This window comes from Artemia sp. Qi Xiang Cuo, chromosome 17 (assembly GCF_049724085.1).
Source record: "Artemia sp. Qi Xiang Cuo chromosome 17, ASM4972408v1, whole genome shotgun sequence".
Classification (NCBI taxonomy): Eukaryota; Metazoa; Arthropoda; class Branchiopoda; order Anostraca; family Artemiidae; genus Artemia; species Artemia sp. Qi Xiang Cuo.
The window spans coordinates 27,303,381-27,329,341 of NC_142810.1; the positions used below are offsets into that span (position 1 = coordinate 27,303,381).

Sequence of the window (25,961 nt, forward strand, 5' to 3'; positions counted from 1 at the left end):
AATTATTACATATATGAGGGGGTTCCCCCCTAGTCAATATCTCGCTCTTTACGCTAAAGTTCGAATTTTGTTCGAATCACAAACCCCTGAATCACAAAGGCCGTTTAATTAGAATAGATAGCTCTTTTGAAAGTACTAAAAAAACTTTAACGTAAAGAGCGAGGCATTGACTAGGGGGCGAACCCCCTCATATACGCAATAATTTCTGTTCCTTTTGAGTTTTAATGTTGCTGCCTACTTTCTGTTGAAAAAACTTGTTTTTTTATTTAATTTCTGATCGTTTTTTAAATAGTGCTGGGAAATCCGGCACCCTCTTCATAGAAATTTTCCTTCCCCCAAGGAAATATCCTCCATAGAAAGATGCTCCCACGTAGCCCCCTCCTCCGACCCCCCCCCTACCAGAAAAAATCCCTCCTCAAAACGTCCGTATACTTCCCAATAACCAATACTATATGAACAATGCGCAAAGTTCATAGCTTGCAGCCCTTTCCCCGGGAGCTGTAGGGGATTAAGTCATCCTCAGAGATATTTATTACATTTTCGACTATGCTGAACAGAATGGCTATCTCAAAATTTTGATCGGGTGACTTCGGGAGAAAAATGAGCGTGGGAGGGGGCCAAGTTACCCTCAAATTTTTCAATTCTAGGACTACTGGATCGATACGATCACCCCTGGGGAAAAAAAAAAAATAAACACGCATCTGTGATCTTCTGGCAAAAATACAAAAGTCCACATTTTTGCAGATAGGAGCTTGAAACCTCTACAGTGAGGTTTTCTGATACGCTGAATCTGATGGTTTGATTTTCGTTAAGATTCAATCACTTTTAGAGGATGTTTTCCCCTTCTTTAAAAAATCAGGTAAATTTTCTCAGGCTCGTAACTTTTGATGGGTACGACTAAATTTGATGAAACTTATATATTTGAAATCAGCATAAAAATCCGATTCTTTTAGTGTATTCACTGGTATCATAATTCCGTTTTTTAGTGTTTAGTTTACTGTTGAGCCGGGTCGCTTCTTACTTACAGTTCGTTACCACAAACTGTTTGATAAAGCTTAGGTTTGGATGGTTACAGACCGAGCATCTGAAGCGTGGCACTGGTTACCTTTCAGATCACCGTTTTCTACTGTTCCGCACAACTACGTCTCAGTAATATTTGACAGAAGCCCTTTGTGAAGATGATGGAACTAGCATTAAAAAGAAAATCTTTCAGCTTGTAGTTCTTACAGATCAATTAACATTATTCGATTATTAACGAATTTCTTCAAAGTATTCTTCCCGCTTATCAATGAGCGTTGCAATTTTGGTGATTGTCAGATTGGGTTCAAAAACGGCACGGCCGTTCAAAATGCGCATTTACCTAATCTCAGGTAGCGTTTGACTAAGAAAGTCTCTACCTGAGTTAGTAAGGCTTTTAATTCTGCACTTCATTCTCATACCACTCTTCCAATCCTTCATAATATAGTTGGTCCTTTCACTAGTTTTTGCTCGTGGCATTTTCATTGAAATTTTCATGTTAGGGTGCGTTGCGGTTCACTTCTCACCAGTTTTATTGCCGTAAAGCGAAGGGTTAAACAAGATACGGCTATTAGTCCCGCCTCAATTAATAAGTCTATTTGTACTTGACTTACTGAAAAATACTGTTAATATTTTCCTTGTTTCATTAGTGACTCTTTATAGGCTATGACAAAAAAAAGGAGTCACATGATTCCTTTCCATCCGAAAATTATTTTGCTTGTTGCTCAACATGGGGGACTGTATTTCTCTTTGAGATATTTTGGCTATGGGAATGTCACTGGTGTAGTTTTCATTTCGCTTTGACAGTATTTTGTGGGGTTTCAGGCTATTGTTAGAAATTCCTTTTAAATTGTTTCCGCAGTAGACTTTTATATTTAAGATAAATCAAAATAATCGCTACCATTCCTAAATCAGCTTCACATGGAGGTTCTTCCTATCTTGACAGTTTTTTGAAAGTGTTTCTATGGGGCGATGGGCTGGACTTTGTTCTTCATTAGGTTGAAGTGCATGCCACAACCATAATAACCACGAATTATATCAGCACTAGTGTCTCAAAGATCTGTATACATTTTCCAAGAAATTGCACGTTTACACAAGAAACTGCAAAATATCGTACGTACACTGGCTGTGACAATTCAAAAGGCACTATGTAAAAATTAAAGCAAGCACCCCCTTAATTAAGCAAGTTCTATCAGTTGTAAAATCTGTTTCTCGTTTTCCATCTTACCTCTTTATTCTCTTTCGTCAGTGAATTTTTCGAATACGTATATTTATTCACTACAATAACTTAAAGCTAATGGTATTTCAATAATACATTTATTAAATAATGGAAGGAGTTCGCTTTCCTGGAAGGAATATGTTATGAACCGTTCCACCCTTACATTTATCACAACAAATATGACGTATCTAATTCAAAACCACAAATATATAGGCATCGTGTTTTAATGTGTCCACTTCTACCTCCCCTAACAGAAGAAATTTAACAAAAATGTAGGATTAAATTAAAGTTTACACATTTTAATTCCAATAAAGGATTTGAAAATAATATCTAACAACAGAATTGATTTAGTGGTGTTCATCTCTGAATTCCCTAAGTTTCTTCTCTTTGAATTCCAGTGTGTCTTCTTCGGTATGAGGCCAAAATGATTTGGGATTATCCGGATTAAGTGCCTGAAAAAAAAACAGACGCTATAAGCTGTTTTATATTTTTATTTATTATAGTTAATAGTGGCTTTGCGTTGGCTGTAGGTTTGCTTAAGAATTTTAAATTATTTCTGGTTGATGGATTATTTTTAGCTGACCAATAAAAGACCCTTTTATTTTCTTATGTTAAGTAGTTTAGGTAATAAAACGACAATGCAAAACCACTTTTATAATTCAAATGTCAAAAACTGTTGCGCTCTATAAAATAAAAGTCATTTTTCGATTGAACACTAACAAAAATTACAACACCAAAACAATCTAAACAAAAACTATACTACCAAAACAATCTAAACTTCAATCTTACCATGGGTTATTCTTTAATGGCTAGGGAAAACAAGTGCATAGGAGATACTTAAAATGGAGCCCACGCGCAAGTTTCTCTTCAGGATGATCTCTTAACAAATTTAAACAACATTGTTCAAAGGCCAAAAAAATCGACAGGGTGAATTCCCCCCCCCCCAAAAAAATAAAACAATTGCAATGCTAGAAACCTTCTAATTACTAAAGGATTTTTGCATCTAGTGGGGTCAGGTATGTGTGTAGGAATTTACTTTGGGGGAAAATATTTCGGCAAAGGAGGGTGAAAACTCTTGAAATGCAAATAAATAGGCAAACTATATAAAACAAAATGTGGCAAAGACAGAAATCTTTCGATATTCGAAGGCCATGGGACCTAAGACCCCGCCCTGGATACGTCCCTGAGTGAGTCTCTGTTCACTGGTGCATCTATCAAAGTATATTCGTTCCATAAAGGTAATAAACCAACTTGAAATAGAAAAGAGTATTAATGCATCTAACAAAAAAAGTAACAATACTCTGTTGCATGTTCCAAAGTGAAACTCCATTAATAAGATAAAGAATGTATTTCTTTTTTTTAAGTATTTTGTTCTCATTTAAATTTCTACAGACAAAAACTGCTACAAACAGCGCCATCTATCTTATTTAACTCTTACATAAAATGTTAAATATCCTTGTGTGGATTCCAGATACTCTGCACTTCAAATCAACCATATACAGTAGTAATTTAATAGTTGGGCCAGTTCAAGGCTAATGTTACTTTTGAAACATGTGATTCTGTGGCAAGCCTACAGCTATAACTGGCATCAAGAGGACAAGATACTTAAAAACGCTGAATCTATCAGTTTCAGTTATATTCATTCACAGAGCCAGAATTATGATATTACTTAACTTGTCTTACAGAATGATTTTCAACCTCTTTTTTAATCTAAAAAAAAATGGAAACCTAATTTCAAAAGTATAATTCTGCTGATGGATAAAAATAATTTGTGCTATTAAATGATATTGAAATTGCATCTTACACTGGAATATTACAACCGTAAGACCGCCGGAAAGTAACATACGACAAAGTTATGTAGGGAACATTAACCTTAGAAAATAATGACAATATAAACAAGCATGAGTGTGGGCAATGTAAATGCGAGATAGAGAAAAATATCTGTCTGGTTTCACTAAGTAAATTAAACAGTGGCTGTTTAAGGTAATTTTCAAAAGCAGAGGAGGTATGAAATTTAGAAAGTTTATGTTGAGGTAGTTTATGATTTTTATGGAAAAGATTCCTTTGGACGAATTTCAGGTGTTAAATTGTTTTGAAATTAGATTGACACCATTTATTACGTTTGGAAATACCGCAAAAATTATCTACTACATGTAATATTTTGTTTATTCCTTAAAGTGGCTAAAAAGAATAATAAACAGTTTTAATCCATGAATTTTTTAAATGTTGAAAAAACTACTAATTATTTATTAGCTTACATGTTTAAGCAATATTATCCTTATTATTCAAAGAATAATGTGTTAGTTTTCGGCCATTGTTTCCTTAATATCAGAAAATTATAAAAGAACTCAAACACCTACAATGTTGTCAATAAAGGCAGTCCTTTTTCAAATGTTCTTCTGTTAACATTAAATCTTAGACGTCAGTCACATCTTGAAGTTGGTCTTAATTTCAGTCGACTTTTGGCAGTTGATGTGATTAGGTAGCTCTTTTAAGTTTGCTTTTTGAGGTTTGTCTGTTTATTTTGTTTTGTGCATTTTATTCTATATATTTCTAAGTCTTAAACTGAGGATCACTGACAGCTAAGCAGAGGTCTTAGCTTACATAATAGCTGGGTTTTATTACCTAAAAATTATTCGCTCTACATTCTTTTTCTTACATCTTTTGTTATAGTTTCATAAGAAATCTCTTTTTCGGTTTCTACTATAAGCTAAATTATAAAGACAATAATTTTATAACATATATATTAATATTAGCAATAACTTAGGTTTACAGCATTGTTTTGAAAGGTAACTGCATTCTTCTGCTTTTTTTTTTTGCAACTTATCGCTTTAAAACTACAACACTCTCAGTTGTTAAAAATAGTAATAAATTTAATCTTTAAAGTATGTCAAACTATGTGTTCCCTGCCCTTAAAATAAGCGACCAAGTTATATCTAATTATTCCTCTCAAGGAGCTCATATTTTAACATTTTTTTCACATTTGAAGGGGGTGGGCCTGGTTTAAGTCTTATTTTAATAGGCGTCCTCCGAATATCTATTTTGTATGGTAGAAATAGAACTCCCCCAAAAAGAGGAATTTCCAGTGAAACTCTATGATTAATTAATTATTAAAGCAAAAAAAGTTGAAAATGTGAAAAAGTGAATTATTATGCTACTATCTTTTTCCGATTTAATCATAATGGATAGTTTTAGAATAAAATTTCTTAAAATGAAGCTCAATAAATTATTTAGCAAATAATTTTTTTAAGGCAGGAATAAATGGATGGGGAGACCACCCATGCCAACACCTAATGGTTTTCAGCTATTTGCGTTCCGAATTTCCGTATGATTTGCCTTTTTTCAACTCTTTTTGAATCCCTTCCCCCTCGATGTGGGTATGTCATATGCCCACCATTATTCTTGTTTTTAGAAAAATATTTTATTAACAAATATTTAAAGTGAAGAGTCAGTAAAGTACTTTGAAGCTAAAATCTTGAAAATGCTTAATCAATTTGGCTTCTGAATGCTCAGTAATAAAGAGAACAGCTATTTGAAGACATAAAAACAACACTGCTTCAATGTTCTTGAACAAACATTTCTAATATTTTAAGTTTCCTAGCCATGGTTATGAAAGTGTTCAAAAGCATGGTTCGAAAACGCGGTGGCTTTGAAGGGCTGGGGAAAATTTACTACATATTTACTACAGACAATACTCCTAGAAATGCTCTTATAGGGCACATAAAGGATCCCAAAGGGAAAAAAAGTATCTTTGATCTATATGTACTACCTATGCTCCAAAACAGTTTTGTATGTAGCCCATGTGCTAGATATTTATTTCTGTCTTGATATGAATTCTTTGAGAAAAATTTAAAGCTTACGAATACTTTTGTTTTATATTTCCAGGAAAGTTAGAGGGAATTGGAACCAAATGAGAAAAGGGAGACGAAGAAAAAGGACTGACGCCAAGTTTTGTTTCCCCTTCGTAATTTCATACCCACAAATTTAGTACATATTTTTCAAAGGAATTGTCTAACGATAGTTTAAAGATACTTGTTTGAATGGCTAAACATTAAACAATAAGCTTTACGAAAAACGGTGCTTGGTCCCACTTTCTAGGGTTATAAACAAAGACAGGTTGTGATGGCTAGGCCACTTTTTGCAGATAACTGTTGTGCTTTTTGAGGTCCACCTAAGGCCAAACAAAAAGCAGATCGTCCCTAAACGGAGTGTGAAGAGGTCTTAAAAAGGATTTGAAGGAAATTGGAACTTCATGGGAGGGGATAAAGAGTCAAGCTTTAAATAAATTGAGATGAAGGTAAGAGCGTACGCAGCTGTGTTGGCCTAAGGCGGCTCAATGCTGGGGTGAGTTGTTAGGCTTCGTAGATTCCTATTCGGGAGATTCCTATTGTCGGGAGATTCCTATTGTTTCCTCAAGTGGTAGACTATGGAAAATCTTCAATAGATCTTGTCAATCTGGCTTCAAAAAAAAAAAAAACATTCTTCTTCTTGAGGAATCTTCAATAGCAAAAATATTCAGTCTTTTTTTGTATTAATTGGGGATTTTAAGGCTCCTATTGCCTTGTCTTGGGTCTTACTAAAACTTTTACGATAAATGATTCCATTTCACTCAAAAGTATAATAATCTAATATTATTATAATGTCATTCATTATATTAAAATCCGAAGCTGGGTCATAATTAGTCTACACGTCATACCTGTGGCAGCAAAGTGAACCACCATTCTAAGATATATACATAAAAAAAACACACCTTTTCAGGGAAAGCTTCATAAAAATCTTCCAAGGTCATATGTTCAAATGGTACCATCTGGCCAAGCTTGACCAGCTCAGCTTTGCAGTTTTCAATCCTTCCTTTGGATTCCTGAATAAATTTCGCAATTTCTTTTTTCTAAAAAGAAAAAGAACAAAATCAAAATAGACACTATATTGTAACAGACAATAAACTTGATTCTCCCTCTCTTTTTTGCATACAACATATACAGTAAAAAAAAAAAAAAAACACCACCTTAAACTTTAGGTCAAAAGCCACAGATAGAAAAAAAATTAGAAGGTGTGATCAAGATGACCTGTCCTAAAATTAATAATTTACATAATCAAAAAAATCCATAAAAAGGTAAAGTACAAGTTATCAGAACCTACACAGGCAGCTTTGGCTTTAGATAAACAAAGTTTAACTGCAGTTTACTCATAATAAAATAAAATATATATACCATTAAAAAGAGCAGACACTGGGAATTTTCAAAATCAAAATCACCAATTTAAGCAATTTTTTCATTATCATAGTAGATTCTCTCAATGAAACGCCGAAAACCATGAAAAAATGCTGATAATTTATCAATAGCTGATGATAAATAAAAAAAGGGCCAATGAGATATTGTTGGTGAAATGTAGACACCCAGTAAAAGATTGTTTTTAATAAGAAGAAGAAGAAGAAGGTGCTCTACCTTATTACTTTAATGCATTAAAGAATTTATATTCTTTAAGGTTTTACCAAGATTACGCTCTACAAAATGGTTACAAGAGATATTCATCATTGAGTTATTTCAAACAGCCTAAATTTCCCCGTAAGACCAGCAGAACATAATGATTTAATTATGAAAGAACAAGTCAGAATATTTGACAAGTATTTGTCCCTGAAATATATCAGAAGCAAACCCTTAATTACAATTTATGTTGCATAAATTCACAGTTTTTTCTTAAATAATTAACAAAGATTTAATTCAGAAGGCATTATGGTGTAAAGGGATCTTTACCTACAGCAAGGACTGGATATCTGACAGGCATTTTATCTTTGCAGTAGGGAATCAAGTAGAACCTTAACAGGCATAACAAAAATTTCACTGTATACCTTGGGTTTGCATGTTTGTTGAATAAAAAAAAAATGAAGCTAACAAATAGCATATGACAAATTTAAATAATTTAAGCAAGTCTAAATCAACTGCAGAGAATTCAATTTTTTTGAAAGAAGGCCAACTCACAAAAATAGCAAATGTTAGTTTCACAATTGGTTCTATTTTTCTCTCTTTATATACTCATTCAGCAGCACAAGAAACATTGCTATATGCATAATGTCACCAACACAGAAAAACTTGTAGCTTTAAATTTGCTATGTTATTGAAACATACGTTTTTGCATCAAACCTCCCTCTCCCCTTACTTCTTCCAAATGTGATATATAAGAGCAATTATCCTTGTTCTATATGTTGGTACTGGGTAAAAAAAAAGAACTGTGGAAGAGGCTGTTCCCTTAAAAAATCATCAGAATGTCCTCCAGAAAATACTGTCAGGCCTCAAATAAACTTAGAGAGAGAAGTGAATAAAATATAATAGTTGAGCCTTTGGAAATTTGAACTGAAAAACATCATCTGAAATAAAACTAGTCATATTTTCAACCATGTATACATCATATCTGAAAACATTTGAATCTTTGGGCTGCACTAAAAGTGCCATGCGTTTTATATAACCAAAAGCTTTGACAAAACTCTGTAAAACATATTTAGGTTATGAAGTGCATTGTAAACATGAGAGACATACAGGCAAAAGACAAAGAACAGGAGGATCAAAGGGTCTCTCTAAGAAGAGAATCAACAACATAAAACAAGTTCAATTTATAGTCATAACTACTATATTTTTTTCTAGGTGAATAATGAGCCTTTGGGGGGGGGGGGTAAAATCTAAGTGGTGAGGATATTCTGACCCATTGTATTTTGTACAAGTATACTACTAATCATAGTTAAAGGCATAATATATTAGTTGAGGAAAGTGGAAGGGAAGGGTCTAGTGAGATTACCTAAACTAATAGTACTAATGCTAAATAATAACTATATTATAAATAATAACTTAATAATAATATTAATATAATAATGTTATTAATACTATTTAAAAAAAATTATAAATAATAATACTATTAATAATAAATAATATCTAATAATATATCATAGGCAGCGCAATCGCGCTGCCTAAGTAAAGAACGATGTTGGCACAATGTATTATTATTTTCTTTTTCTTTTTTTTTTTGGTTTCCATGCCAGGGCACTTCACATCGAACAAGTTGTCGTAGAAACTTCGAAAATGGCTCTTTCGATTGGAAATTAGAGTGGCTAGTACCCTTTTTAATAGTCGAAAGTGATTGGAGGGCAACTAGCCCCCCCACGCCCACCATTTCCCCAAACACATCTAAGCCAAATTTTGAGATAGCCATTTTGGTTAGGGTAGTTGATTTTCACACAAAAATTATGTTTTTGAGGAGCATATTCCCCCACAGCCTTCACGACATGAGTTTTAAGATATGTCTTGGGGACATACAAGGTTTTTAGTGAGAACATTGTTGAATAAACTTCGAGAAAGGCTCATTCGATTGGAAATTCAATGTGATGGTGCTCTTTTTTATGTGCAAATGTGATTGCTTGGTAACTAACCCCCCTCTCATGCCTACCTTTTCACAAAACACATGCAATCAAAATTTCTAGAGAGCCATTTTGTTTCACGCAGTTTAAAGTTCAGGAAATTATAATTTGAGCAGGACACTCCCCTCACAGTCTTCAGGGCAAGGGTTATAAGTTATGCCCTGGGGGCATATAAGTTTTTATTGAAATCTTTGCCGTAGAAACTTGAAAAAGTGCTCTTTCGATTGGAAACTCAAACCGCAAGTTCCTTTTTTAATAGTCAAAAGTGATTTGAAGGCAACTAACCCCCTTCTCCCGCCCACCTTTTCCCCAAACACACCCAATCAAAATTTTTAAGATAGCCATTTTATTCAACATAGTTGAAAGTTTTGGAAATTAGGTCTTTAAGGATGACCACCTCTCCCCCCACACAGCCCTCAGGACCAGGGTTATAAGTTATGCCCTGGGGGCATTTAAGGTTTTTATAGAAAGCGATGTTGTAAAAACATCAAACAGCGCTTATTCAATTGGAAATTGAAAGGACTAGTGCCCTTTTAATAGTCGAAAGCGATTGAAGGGCAACTAACCCCCTCTCACGCCCACCATTTACCCAAACATATCCAATCAGAATTTTGAGATACCCATTTTGTTAAACGTAGTCAAAAGTTCTGAAAAGTGGGTCTTTTAGGATGATAACCCCCTCAGAGTCCTCAGTGCAAGGGTTGTAAGTTATGCCCTGGGGGCATATAAGGTTTATATAGAAAGTCTTAGCAGAAATTTCAAAAAGGGCTCATTTGTTTGGAAATTGCCCTTTTTAATAGTCGAAAGTGATTGGAGGGCAACTAACCCCCCTCTCATGCCTACCTTTTCCCCAAACACATCCAACCAAAATTTCTAGAGAGCCATTTTGTTTCACGCAGTTTAAAGTTCAGGAAATTATAATTTGAGCAGGACACTCCCCTCACAGTCTTCAGGGCAAGGGTTATAAGTTATGCCCTGGGGGCATATAAGTTTTTATTGAAATCTTTGCTGTAGAAACTTGAAAAAGTGCTCTTTCGATTGGAAACTCAAACCGCAAGTGCCTTTTTTAATAGTCAAAAGTGATTTGAAGGCAACTAACCCCCTTCTCCCGCCCACCTTTTCCCCAAACACACCCAATCAAAATTTTTAAGATAGCCATTTTATTCAACATAGTTGAAAGTTTTGGAAATTAGGTCTTTAAGGATGACAACCTCTCCCCCCCAACCCTCAGGCCAAGGGTTATAAGTTATGCCCTGGGGGCATTTAAGGTTTATATAGAAAGCGATGTTGTAAAAACATCAAAAAGCGCTCATTCAATTGGAAATTGAAAGGACTAGTGCCCTTATTAATAGCCGAAAGTGATTGAAGGGCAACTAACCCCCCTCTCACGCCCACCATTTACCCACACGTATCCAATCAGAATTTTTAGATATCCATTTTGTTCAACGTAGTCGAAAGTTCTGGAAATTGGGTCTTTTAGGATGATAACCCCCACAGAGCCCTCAGTGCAAGGGTTGTAAGTTATGCCCTGGGGGCATATAAGGTTTATATAGAAAGTCTTAGCAGAAATTTCAAAAAGGGCTCATTTGTTTGGAAATTGCCCTTTTTAATATTCAAAAATTAGTGGAGAGCAATTGACCCCCCTCCCACGCCCACCATTTCCCCAAACACATTCAATCAAAGTTTAGGGATAGCCATGTTGTCCAACGTAGTTGAAAGTTCGGGAAATTATGAATTTAGGAATGACAACCCCCCCAGAGCCCCAAGGGCAAAGGTTGTAAGTAATGCCCCGGGGGCATATAAGGTTTTTATAGTTAGAGTTGTTATAAAAACTTCAAAAGGGACTCATTCAATTGGTAATTGAGAGGGATAGTGCCCTTTTTAATAGTAGAAAGTGATTGGAGGGTAACTAACCATCCTCTCACGCGCACCATTCCCCCAAACACATCCAATGAAAATTTTCAGATAGCTATTGTGTTCAACATAGTAGAAAGTTCTGGAAATTAGGTTTTTGAAGAAGACAACCCCCCACTCCCAGTCCTCTGGGCAAGGGTTCTAAGTTATTCCATGGGAGCATATAAGGTTTGTATTGAAAGTGTTATCGTAGAAACTTCAAAAAAGCTTATTCGATTGGAAGGAAAAAGTGCTGGTGCCTTTTTTTTAGTAATTATAAGTGATGGGAGAGCGACTAACGCCCTTCTCACGCCCACCATTTTCCCAAACACTTCCAATCAAAATTTTGAGATAGCCATTTTTGTTTAACGTAGTTTGAAGTTCTGGAAATTATGTCTTAGAGGATGATAACCACCCGCACAGCCCTTAGGGTAAGGGTTGTAATTTATGCCCTGTGGGCATATAAGGTGATTATAGAGAGCATTGTCGAACAAACTCAAATAGGGCTCATTCGATTGGAAATCAAAAGGCCTAGTGCCCTTTTTAATAGTCGTAAGTGATTGGAAAGCTTGAAATTTTTATAGTAAAGATCGATGTGGATATAATGTATAATTTTTGTTGTTGTTGTTGTTTAGACCAGGGCACTTCGTATCGAAGGAGTTGTCGTAGGAACTTCGAAAATGGCTCATTTGATTGAAAATAGAAAGGGCTGATGCCCTTTTTAATAGTCGAAAGTGATTGGAGGGCAACTAATCCCCCTCCCACGTCCACCCTCCCATTTGCCTTTATATTTAAAAACTAGATGTTGCCTTAAGATTAAATCAAAATGCACTGTGTTAATGTTTATTCCCAATAAGGTATCTCAGCAGTATCCCAAGAATGACTGGGGGTAATATGTTCAATCTTTCGGGGCTACTTCTGCTCTTACCAATTCAAAATAGCGTAAGTACATCCAAGCTATCAAAGAAAGTAAGCAGATTTTTTTTGCAAATGGTATCAAGTTTTCCATTTCAGGTCAACTAAAGGAGGTATGAAACGAAATTATACACTACTATTTGTATCCAGATTTTTAAAAGACTGTATGTTGTTAAAAACTGCCAGCATACAAATAGCAGACCAAACTATAAAGTCTTAAAAAACCGAAAAGATGTAAAGAACTCCATTCGCGATAGTTTCACGCTTCATAGATTATTTGATTTTATTTTTGCTCATTTTTTGTTGAATAGAGTTCTTTACTTTTCTTTGAAAAACTTATTTTGTGGAATTTTTTGTTTAATTAATTAGTTAAGAAAAATGGAAAGGAAGAGTCTAGTGAGATTACCACTTCTACTTATAAGCTTACAAGAGGATATCTTTTACTTCTAGATTAGTTAAAAAAAACTTTTTCCAGAAAATAAGTTTTTCAAAGAAAAGTAAAGAACTCCATTAAACAGAAAAATGAGCAAAAATATAATCAAATAATCTACCAAGCGTGAAATTACTACAAATCAGCATCGATAAATAAATGAAACCCAAAACGAACAGAAATTACAATAAATAACCGAGTCAAACTCAAAACGAGCAGAATTTAACATAAGTTGGGCTCAAAGCCCCTTTGCCTTCCTAAGGCCAGACTATAATTTGCACTTCACTGAAAAAATACAAATGAATGTGCATTGTCAGTTTAATATACATATACTGATATTTAGTAACCAAAATGTTAATTTTATTTGATTTATTAAAGTTATAAAAGTAAAATCATTTATATTTTTTTCAGTAAAGTGTAAACTATGTTCTGTCCTTGGAAGGCATAGGGGTTTTGAGCCCAACTTATGTTAATTTCTGCTCGTTTTGAGTTTAACTCGGTTATTTATTGTAATTTCTGTTCTTTATCAGAGAGTAAAAGGCTTAGGTAAACAAAATTTCCAACTCTATCACACACAAAAAAAGGCACAATAATGTCATGATTTACAAACTTATTCAGAAAAACCCATTTCTAAATATATTAAATTCTGTTGGACCTGACATTACCTAGTGGCTTCAATACACTAAAATTTAGAGGGTATATGTGTGTATTTTTGAAAGTTTAGAGGGGGCAAATTTGTTGATTTTTTTCTACATAAAATACAAAAAAAGGGTTTTTCAACTAAGAAACCCCCAAAAGAGCCTTTTTCAACAGGGCAAATGCCCTGCCTCCCCGCCCTTTCCCCTGTAATCAACGCCATTGGTGTTACAAGAGATCAATCTTGGATTGGGTTTTTAGTATATTTAAGCATGTATACAAAAGAAAAAATTCTTACTGCTTCTGCTTCCTGGGCATCAATTTGAGAACTGACTTTATCTTCTGGGTAAGGTATTTTCAAAGCTTCATACTGTTTCTTGAATGCATCAACCATAGCTGGATTTGTAAGAGATTTCTTATAGTGTTCCCAATTAATTGGAGAAGGTTGTTCAGGATATGACAAAGCCCTTAAAAGAGAATGTATAAAAAAAAACAGAATACCAGAATAGTCAGAACTTACATCAATTGTTTTATTTCTTAGACATCAAGGTCTGAAAAGCTAAAGAGAAAGTGAAGCTTTAGATTTTCCAAATTAGAATAGCATTAATTATCCAGTTTGAAATCAATTGCTTTTACTTTAAGGCATATGCAGATCAACAACTTTACATACTTAACACTTTCAACACGCACAGCCTAATGTATAGAAAGACTGAAAAGTAATTAAACTTTCAGTCGCAGCCCTAGAACAGCATATCAATATGAGCCTAGGTCCAAAACCCCTTCCTAATTATTCTGTTAATGAGGGAGTTACCCTCCTTAACCCTCTGATATTTACACTGAAGTTTTGTAGGACTTTACTGAAAACATTTTCGAGTGCAACAAAAGTAATTAAGGGGTAATTACAAGTGTTTCATTTAACAATTGCCTTTTAAAACATTTGAACTGAAAATGTAACAGTTTAAAGCAAATGCACATCAATCAGCTCTTCCATTCTTGAGGTAATGTGAAAAACACTTTTGATCCTATTCCAATTGTCTTGTGTTTCAGCAGCTTTTGGCATCCCTTCTTGTTATTTGGTACATTAATTTGATAATAAAATGAAGCATCAAGCCAATATGATAATTGTTTGTGACTTCAATCTCCCATATGTTCATTGGGTCAATGGATCTGGATTCTCAGATAATAGTTTAGTTAAACCATATCTCAAATGTCCATTTAATCACTCACTCAGACAGTTAGCTTCCAGACTAGATTTGAAGAAGGTCAAAGTGTATCATTACTTGATCTTTTGCTAGTAAAAGACCAAGAATCTATAATAAGTATTGACCCCCTACCACCATATGGAGCAAGTAATCACATTGCCATAGGTAGCAGCTTTAGACTGTACTGCATAGATTTGAATTTACAAAACACATGTATACTAAGAAGTCTTACTAGAAAAACTACTTAAAAATATAAAGAATCAGTAGCAGCTGCTACAAAACCTAGCCCTCCAAAAAATTGGAGCTATACATCATCTGGTAACCCTGGTAGGCATTCTGTCACCCAACTTCTACTAAATGGGACAAAAATCTGTGACCAAAGGGAGATAGCCAATACATTAAATAAGCAATTCACCTAGGCATTTACTGTCCCTGATAATACTCCAATTCCAGATCCTTCAAGGTATGAAATTTTAAAAGGTATGGCGCCCATTAATATCACCAAAAATGATGTAGAAACCCAAATGAAGAAGATTAAGTCAGATAAATCTACAGGACCAGATGTAGTACCCCCTTGGCTACTAAATGAGATGTATCCAGTGTTGTCTCACCCCCTCACTCTACTTTCCCAATAGTCCCTAAGTACTAAATATATTCTACAAGATTAGAAGGATGCTTGCATCACGCCTGTACACAAAGGGTGCAATAGAGATGAAACTAACAATTATTGACCAATTAGTCTTACATCAGCAATTGGGAAACTACTCACAGGTATAGTCAATTCAGCTATTATGGTTAGTTTAAATACAAACAATCTACTGTTACCTAATCAGCATGGACTTCCACCCAATCAATCAGGACACTAACCTCATTGATACATACAAGTATGTTGTAAAACTTATGGATGAGGGATTGCCTGTGGACATGATATAACTGGATCTATCAAAGCATTCAATAAAGTATGTCACAGGAGGCTAAATTCTAAGCTCTGTACAATGGGCATCTATGATGATTTTGTCAACTGGACAATCCAATTTCTTACCAATAGAAAGCAGGGATTAAGAATATTTGGAGATGTTGGATTGATCTTCTTCTCAGAATCAACAGATGTAAAAAGTGGAGTGCCCCAAGGAATAGTTTTGTGTCTAACTTTATTCAATATTTTCATCAGCAATGCACCTTCAATCATAGTGAATAAAATTTGCTTGTATGCAAATAATTCCAAAATAATTGGTCCAATCCATAATGCACCCACAAACATATGGCACCCACAAAGTGCCATAACCATCCAAGCTGATCTTAATCCATTCTCAAAGTGGGCAAAATCCTGGCGGTTTTTTCTAGGTCTTTTTACAGGGACATGTAGAAAGCATCTTGCCCAACTTTGTGGCAGCTACAATTAAACCTCAAACCCTATATTGTCAAGAAGAGCATCAATCCACTGTGCCACTACAAGTTAATAGATAGGAAACCTGACTTTTAAAATATTTGGTGATAATTGAAGGATATTTTTCTCTAAGCTGGTCTAAGTTAGAGTTGATTGGAACTAGGGCATGGTTTTGGGTCTCCACCTCATTCAATATATATGACCTCTCATTAAAATGACTCACTTCAAGTAATAAAAATATTTGGCCTTTTTTTTCTGTTTTATAAAAGTGATAAACTGAGAAAAAGATGAACTGCTCAAATGAGGCAAAAGGTAAGTGTTTCTAGCCATATACTTCTGTTCAATCCTGATTTAGACATGTAAAGTTTTAGAGACTTGAAAATGTATTATTTGTATTAAGGAAAAAGTCCTTGATATGGCTCAAAGTCCCACTGGAATAATATTAACTGCATAGTAAAGAGCCAATAAAAAATAGAATCAAAACCAATAATTAACAAAGGCTAAAATAGTTTTTTGTTAAAATTCAGATAAGCATAGAGACATGTCATCTATACAATCTTTGGTATCATAAAATAAAAGTAGTACAATTACACTCCCTATTTTATGACCTTTCCAAACATTATGGTTGCTTTTCTGAGGAATGAAATTCATGATTGATCCCATCTCCAGTAAAGTTGGAAAAATCTTACATGCTAATAAGACTGGCAGAGCGCAATAGTGAACTGGCATTAAACGCAGACACTGGAGTCAAAGCCAAAATTTTGCCATTCAATGACTTTAATAAATTTGCAAGAAAGCCAGCACTGTAGCTGACAAATGATGTGCTGACCAGCTAAAACAGAGGACAACTAAAGGTAACCTAGGTAACACTGAAGTACAGTACAAGAACAAAACCCCCAGATTCATACCTTCCATATGATATGTGCAAATAAAGCACCTGTCTTCACTTGCCAGTCCAGCAAATGACTTCACCTAATAAAGTTTGTCCTCATCATCAACAAAAAAGCTCTATCAGAACAGGAGTTCGGAACAGGAGAACAAAATCTCTTAAATGAATTCAGTGAGGTGTTTGAGGGCATACGAAAATTGCTTAAAACCTACAAGATTCACCTCAAAGAGGGTACAATGCCAACTGTACAGCCACAAAAGTGAGATCCTGCCTTCCAAGTGAGGTTCAAAGAGGATCTGAATAGGCTGGAGTCACTTGGGAACATAGAAAAAGTGACCAAGGCAACACAGTGGGTGAGTTCTGTGGTCCAGGCAAGAAAGGTCAATGGGCCACTCAGGATCTGTTTTGATCATTTTGACTTGCGCATAGTAATTGGGAGACTGTATTACCTTATACACTTTTTTGATGAAGTTGCAGCAAAGTGCAAAGGTTCCAAGAAATTCTACAAGACAGATACCCAAAATGGGTACTGGTTGATGGTGCTGGACAAACCCTCCTTAGAATTGACAACATTCAACACCATGCTTAACTGATACAGATGGAAGAAATACCTCAATACAGTGTGACTTCAATGCATTCAGATCTAGACAGCTTTTGCAAATGGACCAATATATGGAGGCTTGATTTTAATGTTGAAAAGTGCAAGGTTCTCAATTTTGGAAGAAATAACCTGCAATGGCAATACTCAATGTCGTCAAATGCTGGTGTAAGACAACCAATCTCTAAGAGTACCTCAGAAAGAGATTTGGGGGTTGTTGTAGATGAAGACCTTATATTCAATGCCAAACCCAAGCTGGGTTTGTTATCACATAAAGAGAGAAAATTTGGTCAACACATCCTCTACCCTTTTTAGAACTGCACTGTTCTTCTCTTAAAATTTTGTCTCCAGCATCTCTAAGTCGAAAAAGTATCATCATGCTAAGAAATTTGCCCCCTACAGAAACCAGTCTAATGCCTTTATAATTACCACACTTACCCTTATCACCTTTCTTATACAGAGGTTTTCCTAAAATTTCTAGGTACTTCCCCTTTTCCAAAAACCATGTTCATAATCTTCAGTAACTTATTTCTAGCCTCATAACCACTATATTTAATAAACTCATTTACCATACTATCAGCCCCTGGGATGTTATTATTTTTTAATCCATTTGGTACTGTCACTAATTCTTCCTCACAAAATTAATTTTCCTTAATATTAGAGGTGTAACAAACATTTTCCTCCATATCCTTTCCTAGAACTCTAGCCTGGTTTAGCACATTCTCAAAATGTTCTTTGCATCTTTCTTTAACTCTTTCCTTATCACTAATTGTGGCCCTGTTCCTATGTTTTAGTGGGAGAAGTCCAGATTGACTAGTCCATCTTATTAACAGTTTATTAGCAGTCCAGTTTATTAACATGCCAGTGCAATATTTTACTATTATGCCATCTAGCTGCATCTTCAAGATCCCTAGTAATTTTATCCATGGCCTCCACTTCACACCTCCTTAGTTTGTATTCTAATGCTTTCTCCACTTTCTTTATATTCCTCTTATTTTCATATGATCTATCACTCAGATAATTCATAAATCTTCTCCTCCCAATTAAACATAAAGCTTTTTCACTAATATTCCCAGCTGCATTTCTAACTTTCCTTCCTAAGACACCATCAGCAACTTCACTTTCTGAGGTACTCTTTCCAAACCTACCTCAGAAAGAGGATTTGGAGGTTGATGTAGATAAAGACTTTAAATTTAACTGACACACCCAAGCTGCAATAGCAGGGGCTAACCAAACTATTTGTATCCTCAAGCACACAATCATGAGTAGATCCCCAGCAAAAGTTACTAAACTCTACAAGAGCTTGGTATGACCAAGATTTGAGTTTTGAATGTGTATCTCCACACCAATTAATAAAACAGACCAAATGGCTCTCAAATCTTTCCAAAGATGGGCAACAAAATATCAGAGTCCTATCATCATTGACCAGCATACCCTTGATTTGTCCATATTGCTAGCAAGTGTGATTTAAGGTAATACCATCTTGACTGATCAGCACAGGATAGAGGACGTTTCACCATCCTAGGCCCTTTCACCTGCAGAAAACAAAGAGGTGATGTAATAATGACCAAAAAGCTGCTCCAGTCTGATTACAAAGACATCTTTAAGACCACCTGGTTGTCAAGTTCCAGAGGTCATTCACCAAAGCTGTTCTACCAGTGTGCCATGACTTGAAAAAAAAAACATTTCTTCTACAACTACATCATAAACTGGGGAATGGTCTAAGCAACACAACAGAGGGATCAAAAAGTACTGACAGCTTCAAATCCCAATAAGGATTGGGCAACTAAACCATAGCTTACACAATGGGATGCAGCAGATGTCCCACAGTCTTACCATCAATGACCAGCATACACTTGATTTGTCTGTATTGTTAGTAAGTGAGATTTAAGGTTATACCCTCTGGACTGATCAGCACAGGATGACGCTTTTTGCAGAGCCAGATGTTGGGCTCACTGTGAATTACATAGCAGGCAATGGGCATAACAATACTGAACATGACTAAAAACCAAGAGCAGTACTCTAAACCACAAAAGACATTGGAGCATAGATCAATAGAGAAAAATGTGTCTTTGGTGCTACCTTCTTACCTACTTCAAACACAGATTGACATCAAGCAGTATCACCACCACAGAAAACAAAGGCATTTGAAAACCCATCTGCACCACATGGCCAAGAAGAACTACAGAAATTTTTAGGAACATATAATGTATAATTAACCTATACAGATGCATCCCTAACCTGGCTCTCTTGAATCAGCCACTTACAAACCTGCCTAGACAGTAGAAATTTGAATAGAATCCCAGTCATGAAGAGGCAAAAAATGATTCAGAATTCTATTGGTCTAAACCTTTTATTATTCAACCCAGAAGCCAAGGAGATTACAAATGTCTCCCAACTCAGCATGCAAGAAACATGGAAGCACTGAAGACAGGCCAGAAAGTGCAAATCTAGCTGACAAACCAGGGACTCTGGAAGAAAGCAGTGGTTTGCAAGACTCATGACAACCCTTGTTTGTACTATATTTGTCTTCAAGAAGGAGGGAAATTCCACCACAACATGTTACCTTAAATAGCAGCTTAGAACAATCTAAGAATTCCTCCTTGTAGAACTCCAGAGTTCACAATTTGAGTTGAATTCAGGATTTTTTAGCAACCAGATGCACTATACTGATCCACAGCTTCCCACTCTCTGGAGGACCACTCAGCATCCAGTCTTTGTTTAAAGATTTTGATAGATTCAGCAGTAAGAGTTTTTTTCAGAGAGTTTATTCTAAGCATTGATGATTCTTGAAGAAAAAAATTGAATGTGGACTCTAGATAGGGTAGGCTGCTTAACAAGTTTCAACCAATGACCTCTAGTTCTTGAGTTAGGATCAACAGTGGGAAATAATACTGGGAGTGTATTAGCCATCATTAACTCATAGGTTAAAATGGCATCACCTCTCCTATACAAAAGAGCTGGTAGTTTCAGCTTTGCTAGTCTTGCAGGGTAGGAAAGTTCCTGCATGCCAGATATCACTTGGGTGGCATGTCTCTACATATCTTCCAGTACTCTTATGTTGTTTTTAAAATAAGATGAGGCTAGAGATATTCCAACTTCAAGCTTAGGATGCAAAAGTCCCTTATACAAAAGACTGATAATGGCTTTAGGAGAACAAGTGGAAAGAGCATGCTTAATCAGCCCCGTGGTTGAATTAGCACCAGCAGCAGACTTCTTAGCATGTGTGCTGAATTTTAATTCATTATCAATAGTGATTCCAAGATCTGGCTCAGTTTACAGAGAAAAGTGGGTGACCTGAGAGACAATAAGATTGACAAGGGTCCATTTTGCCAAGGTGAAAAAATCAAACCAAAACAGGTTCCAACTGTGACTTACCCATATGACAGGGCAAACTGTCAAATCTAAGCTCCCATTCTTCCAAAAATCCCAGCAGGCCAAGGAGCGTCTTACTCCACAAGAACACATCTGATCTGCAGGCTGATTCCCATGAGACTGCTTACCATAATATAACAGAGCCTGTATCATCAAGGCAGGGTGCTCCGGAGACAGAAGTAGAACCCATTAGTCCAACTCATGCAGAATAGATCAACTACAAGGCAGGTCATCCACACTGACCTATCAGGTGACAATGCTAGCAAGGTTGAATTTAAGCATCATTGTTTATCTAAGCACTTTTGCTTATGTCTATTTCTTTGTTTCAGGTGTTTGGGTCTTATACATTTACCTACTAGCTGAGTTGACATGAGCCTAAGAAAGAGTTTGTTACAGTGACAATGATATGAAAGAGCATAAAATAAGGAATTGTCTGGTAATACAGTTTCCTTGGCAAGTTTCCTTTTAAACTGGCCTACCAGTAAACTGATGTGTACTCTTCTAGCTCTAGAAATAAGGAAAGACTATATACAGCCTAGTAGCTTGATAGCTCCTTCCCAGGGTATATTTTAAATCCTGGATTCATTCTTGAAAGTTCAATTCCTAGAACTTAGCTACTTTTTCAAATTGTAAGAAGCCCCTCAATTCCAAGCTTTTATCTTATTATCCTGCTTTGTTCAGAATAGGTTCAGCACAAATAAATCAAAGCTAGACAATGGATAGAAGGAGAGGTATATGATTCTTACTGTACATGCCCTAGCCTACTTAGGTTTAACCAAATATGAGTTAAATGACTAAATTCTTCTCCTATTGTAAAAAACCTTGGATTCACTGATGCATAGCAGAAAAAAGAAAAGTGTCACTAATGTGGCAATTGTGTATAATGTAACTCTACTCTAGAGATAGCCTACCATTTCTAATTTAATCTACCATTTCCTAGTAATTGCTTTATGGGCATATTCTTTTTTTGGCTCTTAAAGGGGCCCTAGAAGATAACTTCTTTATGTTATTACATAAATAAGAGACCACTACTACAAATGGGTCTAAACATTTGTTAAAAACATATCATTTGCTTATTAATCAATTATTCAAAAGTAAAATATTCCAAAGGGATTGACTTAGGCCTATATTAATCTTATTCCACAAAAAACTTAATTTATAACTATTACTCTAAATTGACAAATGTTTTGCTGATATCTACATAAAGTTAGTCATGTATTGTCAACAGTTAGAACAAACTATCTAATAAGACAGTTACTGCTGAATCCATTGATGTTTTCAAACAAAGGCTAGATGCTGAGTGGTCCTCCAGAGAGTGCAAACTCAATTGGGATGCTACTGAACATAGAACAGCACCTGGCCACTAATGAACTTTGTATACAACTCAAGTCATCATTCTGGAGGTCAACAAGGAGAAATCCTTAGATTGCTCCTAGCTGCAATTTAAGGTAATAAATGATTATTATATTTGGAAAGAGCATAAAAAAAGGCATCAAAAGTCACCAATTTAAGGGTGACCTTTCTGCATGATAAACTGAGTCTTATGAATCACATCACCAGGCTTCCTGAGGCCAACACAGCCACACATGCTCCTCCTCCATTCCAATCTATTCCAAGCCTCCCTCTTTACACCCTCACAGGATGTTTCCATTTCCCTTAAATGTTTCCTTATGACTTTCCCCAACCCCAACCAAGGACAACCTCTGTTTTAGCCCTAGATGGTTGGCCAAAAAAGAAAATCTGTCATCCTTCATCTGCAAAACATGCCCTAGCCATCTCAACCTTTCTCTCATTATAGCCTTAGAAATCAGGACTGAGCCACACTTTTTGTACAGCATTCTGTTTGAAATATCGTCTATCAGTTGGGTACCCAAAACAATCTGTAGGTAATTCTCTGGAAAATATCTAGAAAATTTTAAACTTGCCTCTCATTTGCATCAGAAATAAACTTTATCCCCACCTGCCTAATGTGCAAATATATACCCTAATTTGGTATGTATAGGGCAGGGGCATTCTGCAGCTCATTTTGTTGGGGGGGGGGGGGCAATCTTTTTACATCTCATTTGCATCTCATTTGCATCAAGTATAAATTTTACCCCACCTGCCTAATTTGCAAATATATACTCTGAATTGGTATATATAGGGGTGGGGGTAAAATTCATTTGTGACAAAAATGATTATTATATTTAAAAAGAGCATCAAAAAAGCATCAAATGAATTACTTTATTTGTAAGTCAAAAATATAAACTGCAACATATTTGCCAAAATTTTGACAAAAAAACACTTTTCTTGTATTTTCTTGAAGCTGAAAACAGTTTTCTTGTATTTCTTTAAACAGAAGGTCTGTTTTTCAAGGTTTCACTTTCATAACAAAGAGATTTTTACAGGTCACTGCCCTCTAGAGGGGGAATGAGTGGGAATAGGTACTTCAAAATACCTCCCTAGGACAAAGGCTATTTTAGTCTGTAGACCCATCCTTGAGAGTTTCATTTTCTGAACCTAACTCCTTTCCAAGATAGCAAAAAGTAGGTGCGTTTTTGCTTCTTCTGGTTGTATAAATTTCTCTTGTGAGTACCCCCTTGGAAGTGTAACACAGCAATTAGTAACTGCTACAATATAACTGACCCATACACAGTTGTTCAGAAAAGAGTAGAGAGGTTACATACAAGCTTAACAGGAAATGAACTTTATGATGCTCTGCAATATTGGTGTTTATTTGTTGTCCTGTATATATATATACCTGTGTTTTTCTTATTGCTCTATTTTTTTTCATATTTTACTCCACTAGTGACATTTTGTCTGTATTTAGTGGGAAATAAAATTCATCAAAAAAGTAGCTAAACTAAAATTTTACCAAAAGGAGGTCATCTGGTAATATCAAGTTGATCAAAATCAAAAATTCACTGTAGGCTAACCTAGGGTAAAAGACCTCTTTTTGGGAAAGACCACTTTTCTTTGGCATTCTGGAAAAATAGAGATGGGTTTTTGTACCACCCTTATTTTACTAAAGCATCATACAATATCAGGGCAGTAACAAGAGCCCTGCCTTCTTGGTGAAATTTTCCCCAATGATTTGTCAGCATAAACTAAAAAATGTGGTCTCTGTTTTGACAAGCAATAAAAGGTACACATTTATAATCAGAAGAAAATAAGCTTTCTATTAATATGTGAATAAAACTGAAACACTGAAAGGATATATAATGTCAAAATAGGATAATTTTAGGCTATTGAAAAAAGAGGTCCTTAAATGTAGGCTAAGTTAATAAACTAACAATTTTAAGTGTTTGATCTTAAACAATTTTAATAATAACCATATTGATGCATAGATTAGATTTTTATTTATTCATTGATATATACAATTCTTCCCAATTACTTTTTGTTAACAAGGTGTGAGGGGGGGGGGCGGCAAAATTAGGAAAATGAAATTTTTAGTGATGGGTCTGCAGGCTAAAGCCTGTCCTGAGAAAGTATTTTGAAGTAGCCACCTCTACTCCTTCTCTCTCTAGAGGGCCCTGACTGTTGATAACCTTTAAAATATGTGTTAAGCAGCATTCACAAGTATGTCTAGCTAGAATCCCATGTCTAGACATGTGTCTAGCCAGAATTCAAAGTCTAGGCAATGACAATTCACAAGTAAAATTCAGCACTTAGCTAGACATGCTAGACAAGGCGCTTGACACATCAGAATGTGTCAAGTTCTACTATTTTCATCATTTATGTTTACATTGTTAAACTGAAATTTAATTTTTGTTTTCTCAGTAATTGTTTTTTTTTATTTTAGGCAAATATGCAACACTAGACATAATAGTGAGGCACATTAAGGCAATCATTTCACTTATCTTATCCATTATCTTATGACAGCAAAAATAGGGATTACAATTTTGAAATTTTGCTGCATAAGCTCTCTTGATTGGCTACAAATGACAATCTGAAACTAAATTTGTAGTTTTAGCTAAGCACCCAATTTTACTTGTGAATGGCCATTGCCTAGACATTGAATTCTGGCTAGACATGGGATTCTAGCTAGACATGATTGTGAATGCTGCTTTATAAAACTGAAGCCTTGCAAAATAGATCTTCTGCTTAAATAAAGTAGAACAAAATTGTTTTCAGCTTCACAACTTTGCTCAATCCCAATTTATAAGGTTTTAAAGATTTGCAAATACATTTCCTAAATTTTGAAAAAAGACATTGATATGGCTTAAAATTTTACTTAAATTACAGGAATTATGCTTTCAGAACTAAAGCCACAGAAAAAGAAACTGGTAACTGTAAAAGCTTACTGTATTTTGGTACTAATAAAATAAATAGGGTAAGACACCCAGTAGTCAGCCACCTGCCTATTCTTGGACAGAATGTAACTAACAGGGAACCTACCTCTAGACACCTGCCTATTCTGACACCTGCCATCTTCTAAAAACTTTCTAAGCACATTAGCCTAGAGGTAGGTTCCCTGTTAGTTACATTCTGTCCGAGAATAGGCAGGTGACCAACTACTGGGTGTCTTACCCTAAATGAATAACTGGAAATTTAGGTAGAATGTTGTTTGGTCAAAACCTGTCATGTAGGCAAATTTCAGGACCCTCTAGAGGAAAAGGAGTGGAAGTAGGTATTTCCAAACAGCCTACCTTCCCAGGACATACTTTAGACTAGGCTATAGATTCATCCCTGAAAGCTTCATTTTCCTAACCTAACCCCTTTCCAAGATAGCCAAAAGTAGCTAAAGTAGAATTCTACGTGTGAGGGTTTTAGTTTTACATAATTTTGTCAATTGGATACTGGTTTTTTACCCTACATAATGTGGAAGTCAAGTTACTTACTTTCTTATATAACCATCAGATTTTGCTTTAAATTGGTTATACACAGCCTTTTGACTTTCTGGTACAAACTCAGCCATTTTGGCCCAATCTATACTAGACCTAGCAATACGTTTAGAAGCCATTGATGGAAATTTTCTTTATTTAAAAAGTTAATAAATTTTCTGACGGCTATCTT

The 25,961-nt window shown here is 35.4% G+C and overlaps 1 protein-coding gene across 1 annotated transcript; it reads right to left on the reverse strand.

The window, feature by feature from the left end:
• Positions 1-2,519: 2,519 nt before the first annotated feature.
• ATPsynD (ATP synthase, subunit D) lies at positions 2,520-25,961 on the reverse strand. The gene is made up of 4 exons (XM_089103555.1): positions 25,787-25,961; positions 13,814-13,982; positions 6,987-7,124; positions 2,520-2,688 (listed from the first exon to the last, which is right to left on the reverse strand). Exons 1-4 carry the CDS (start codon positions 25,906-25,908, stop codon positions 2,584-2,586), a joined length of 534 nt encoding a protein of 177 aa, XP_088959681.1. The 5' UTR covers positions 25,909-25,961; the 3' UTR covers positions 2,520-2,583.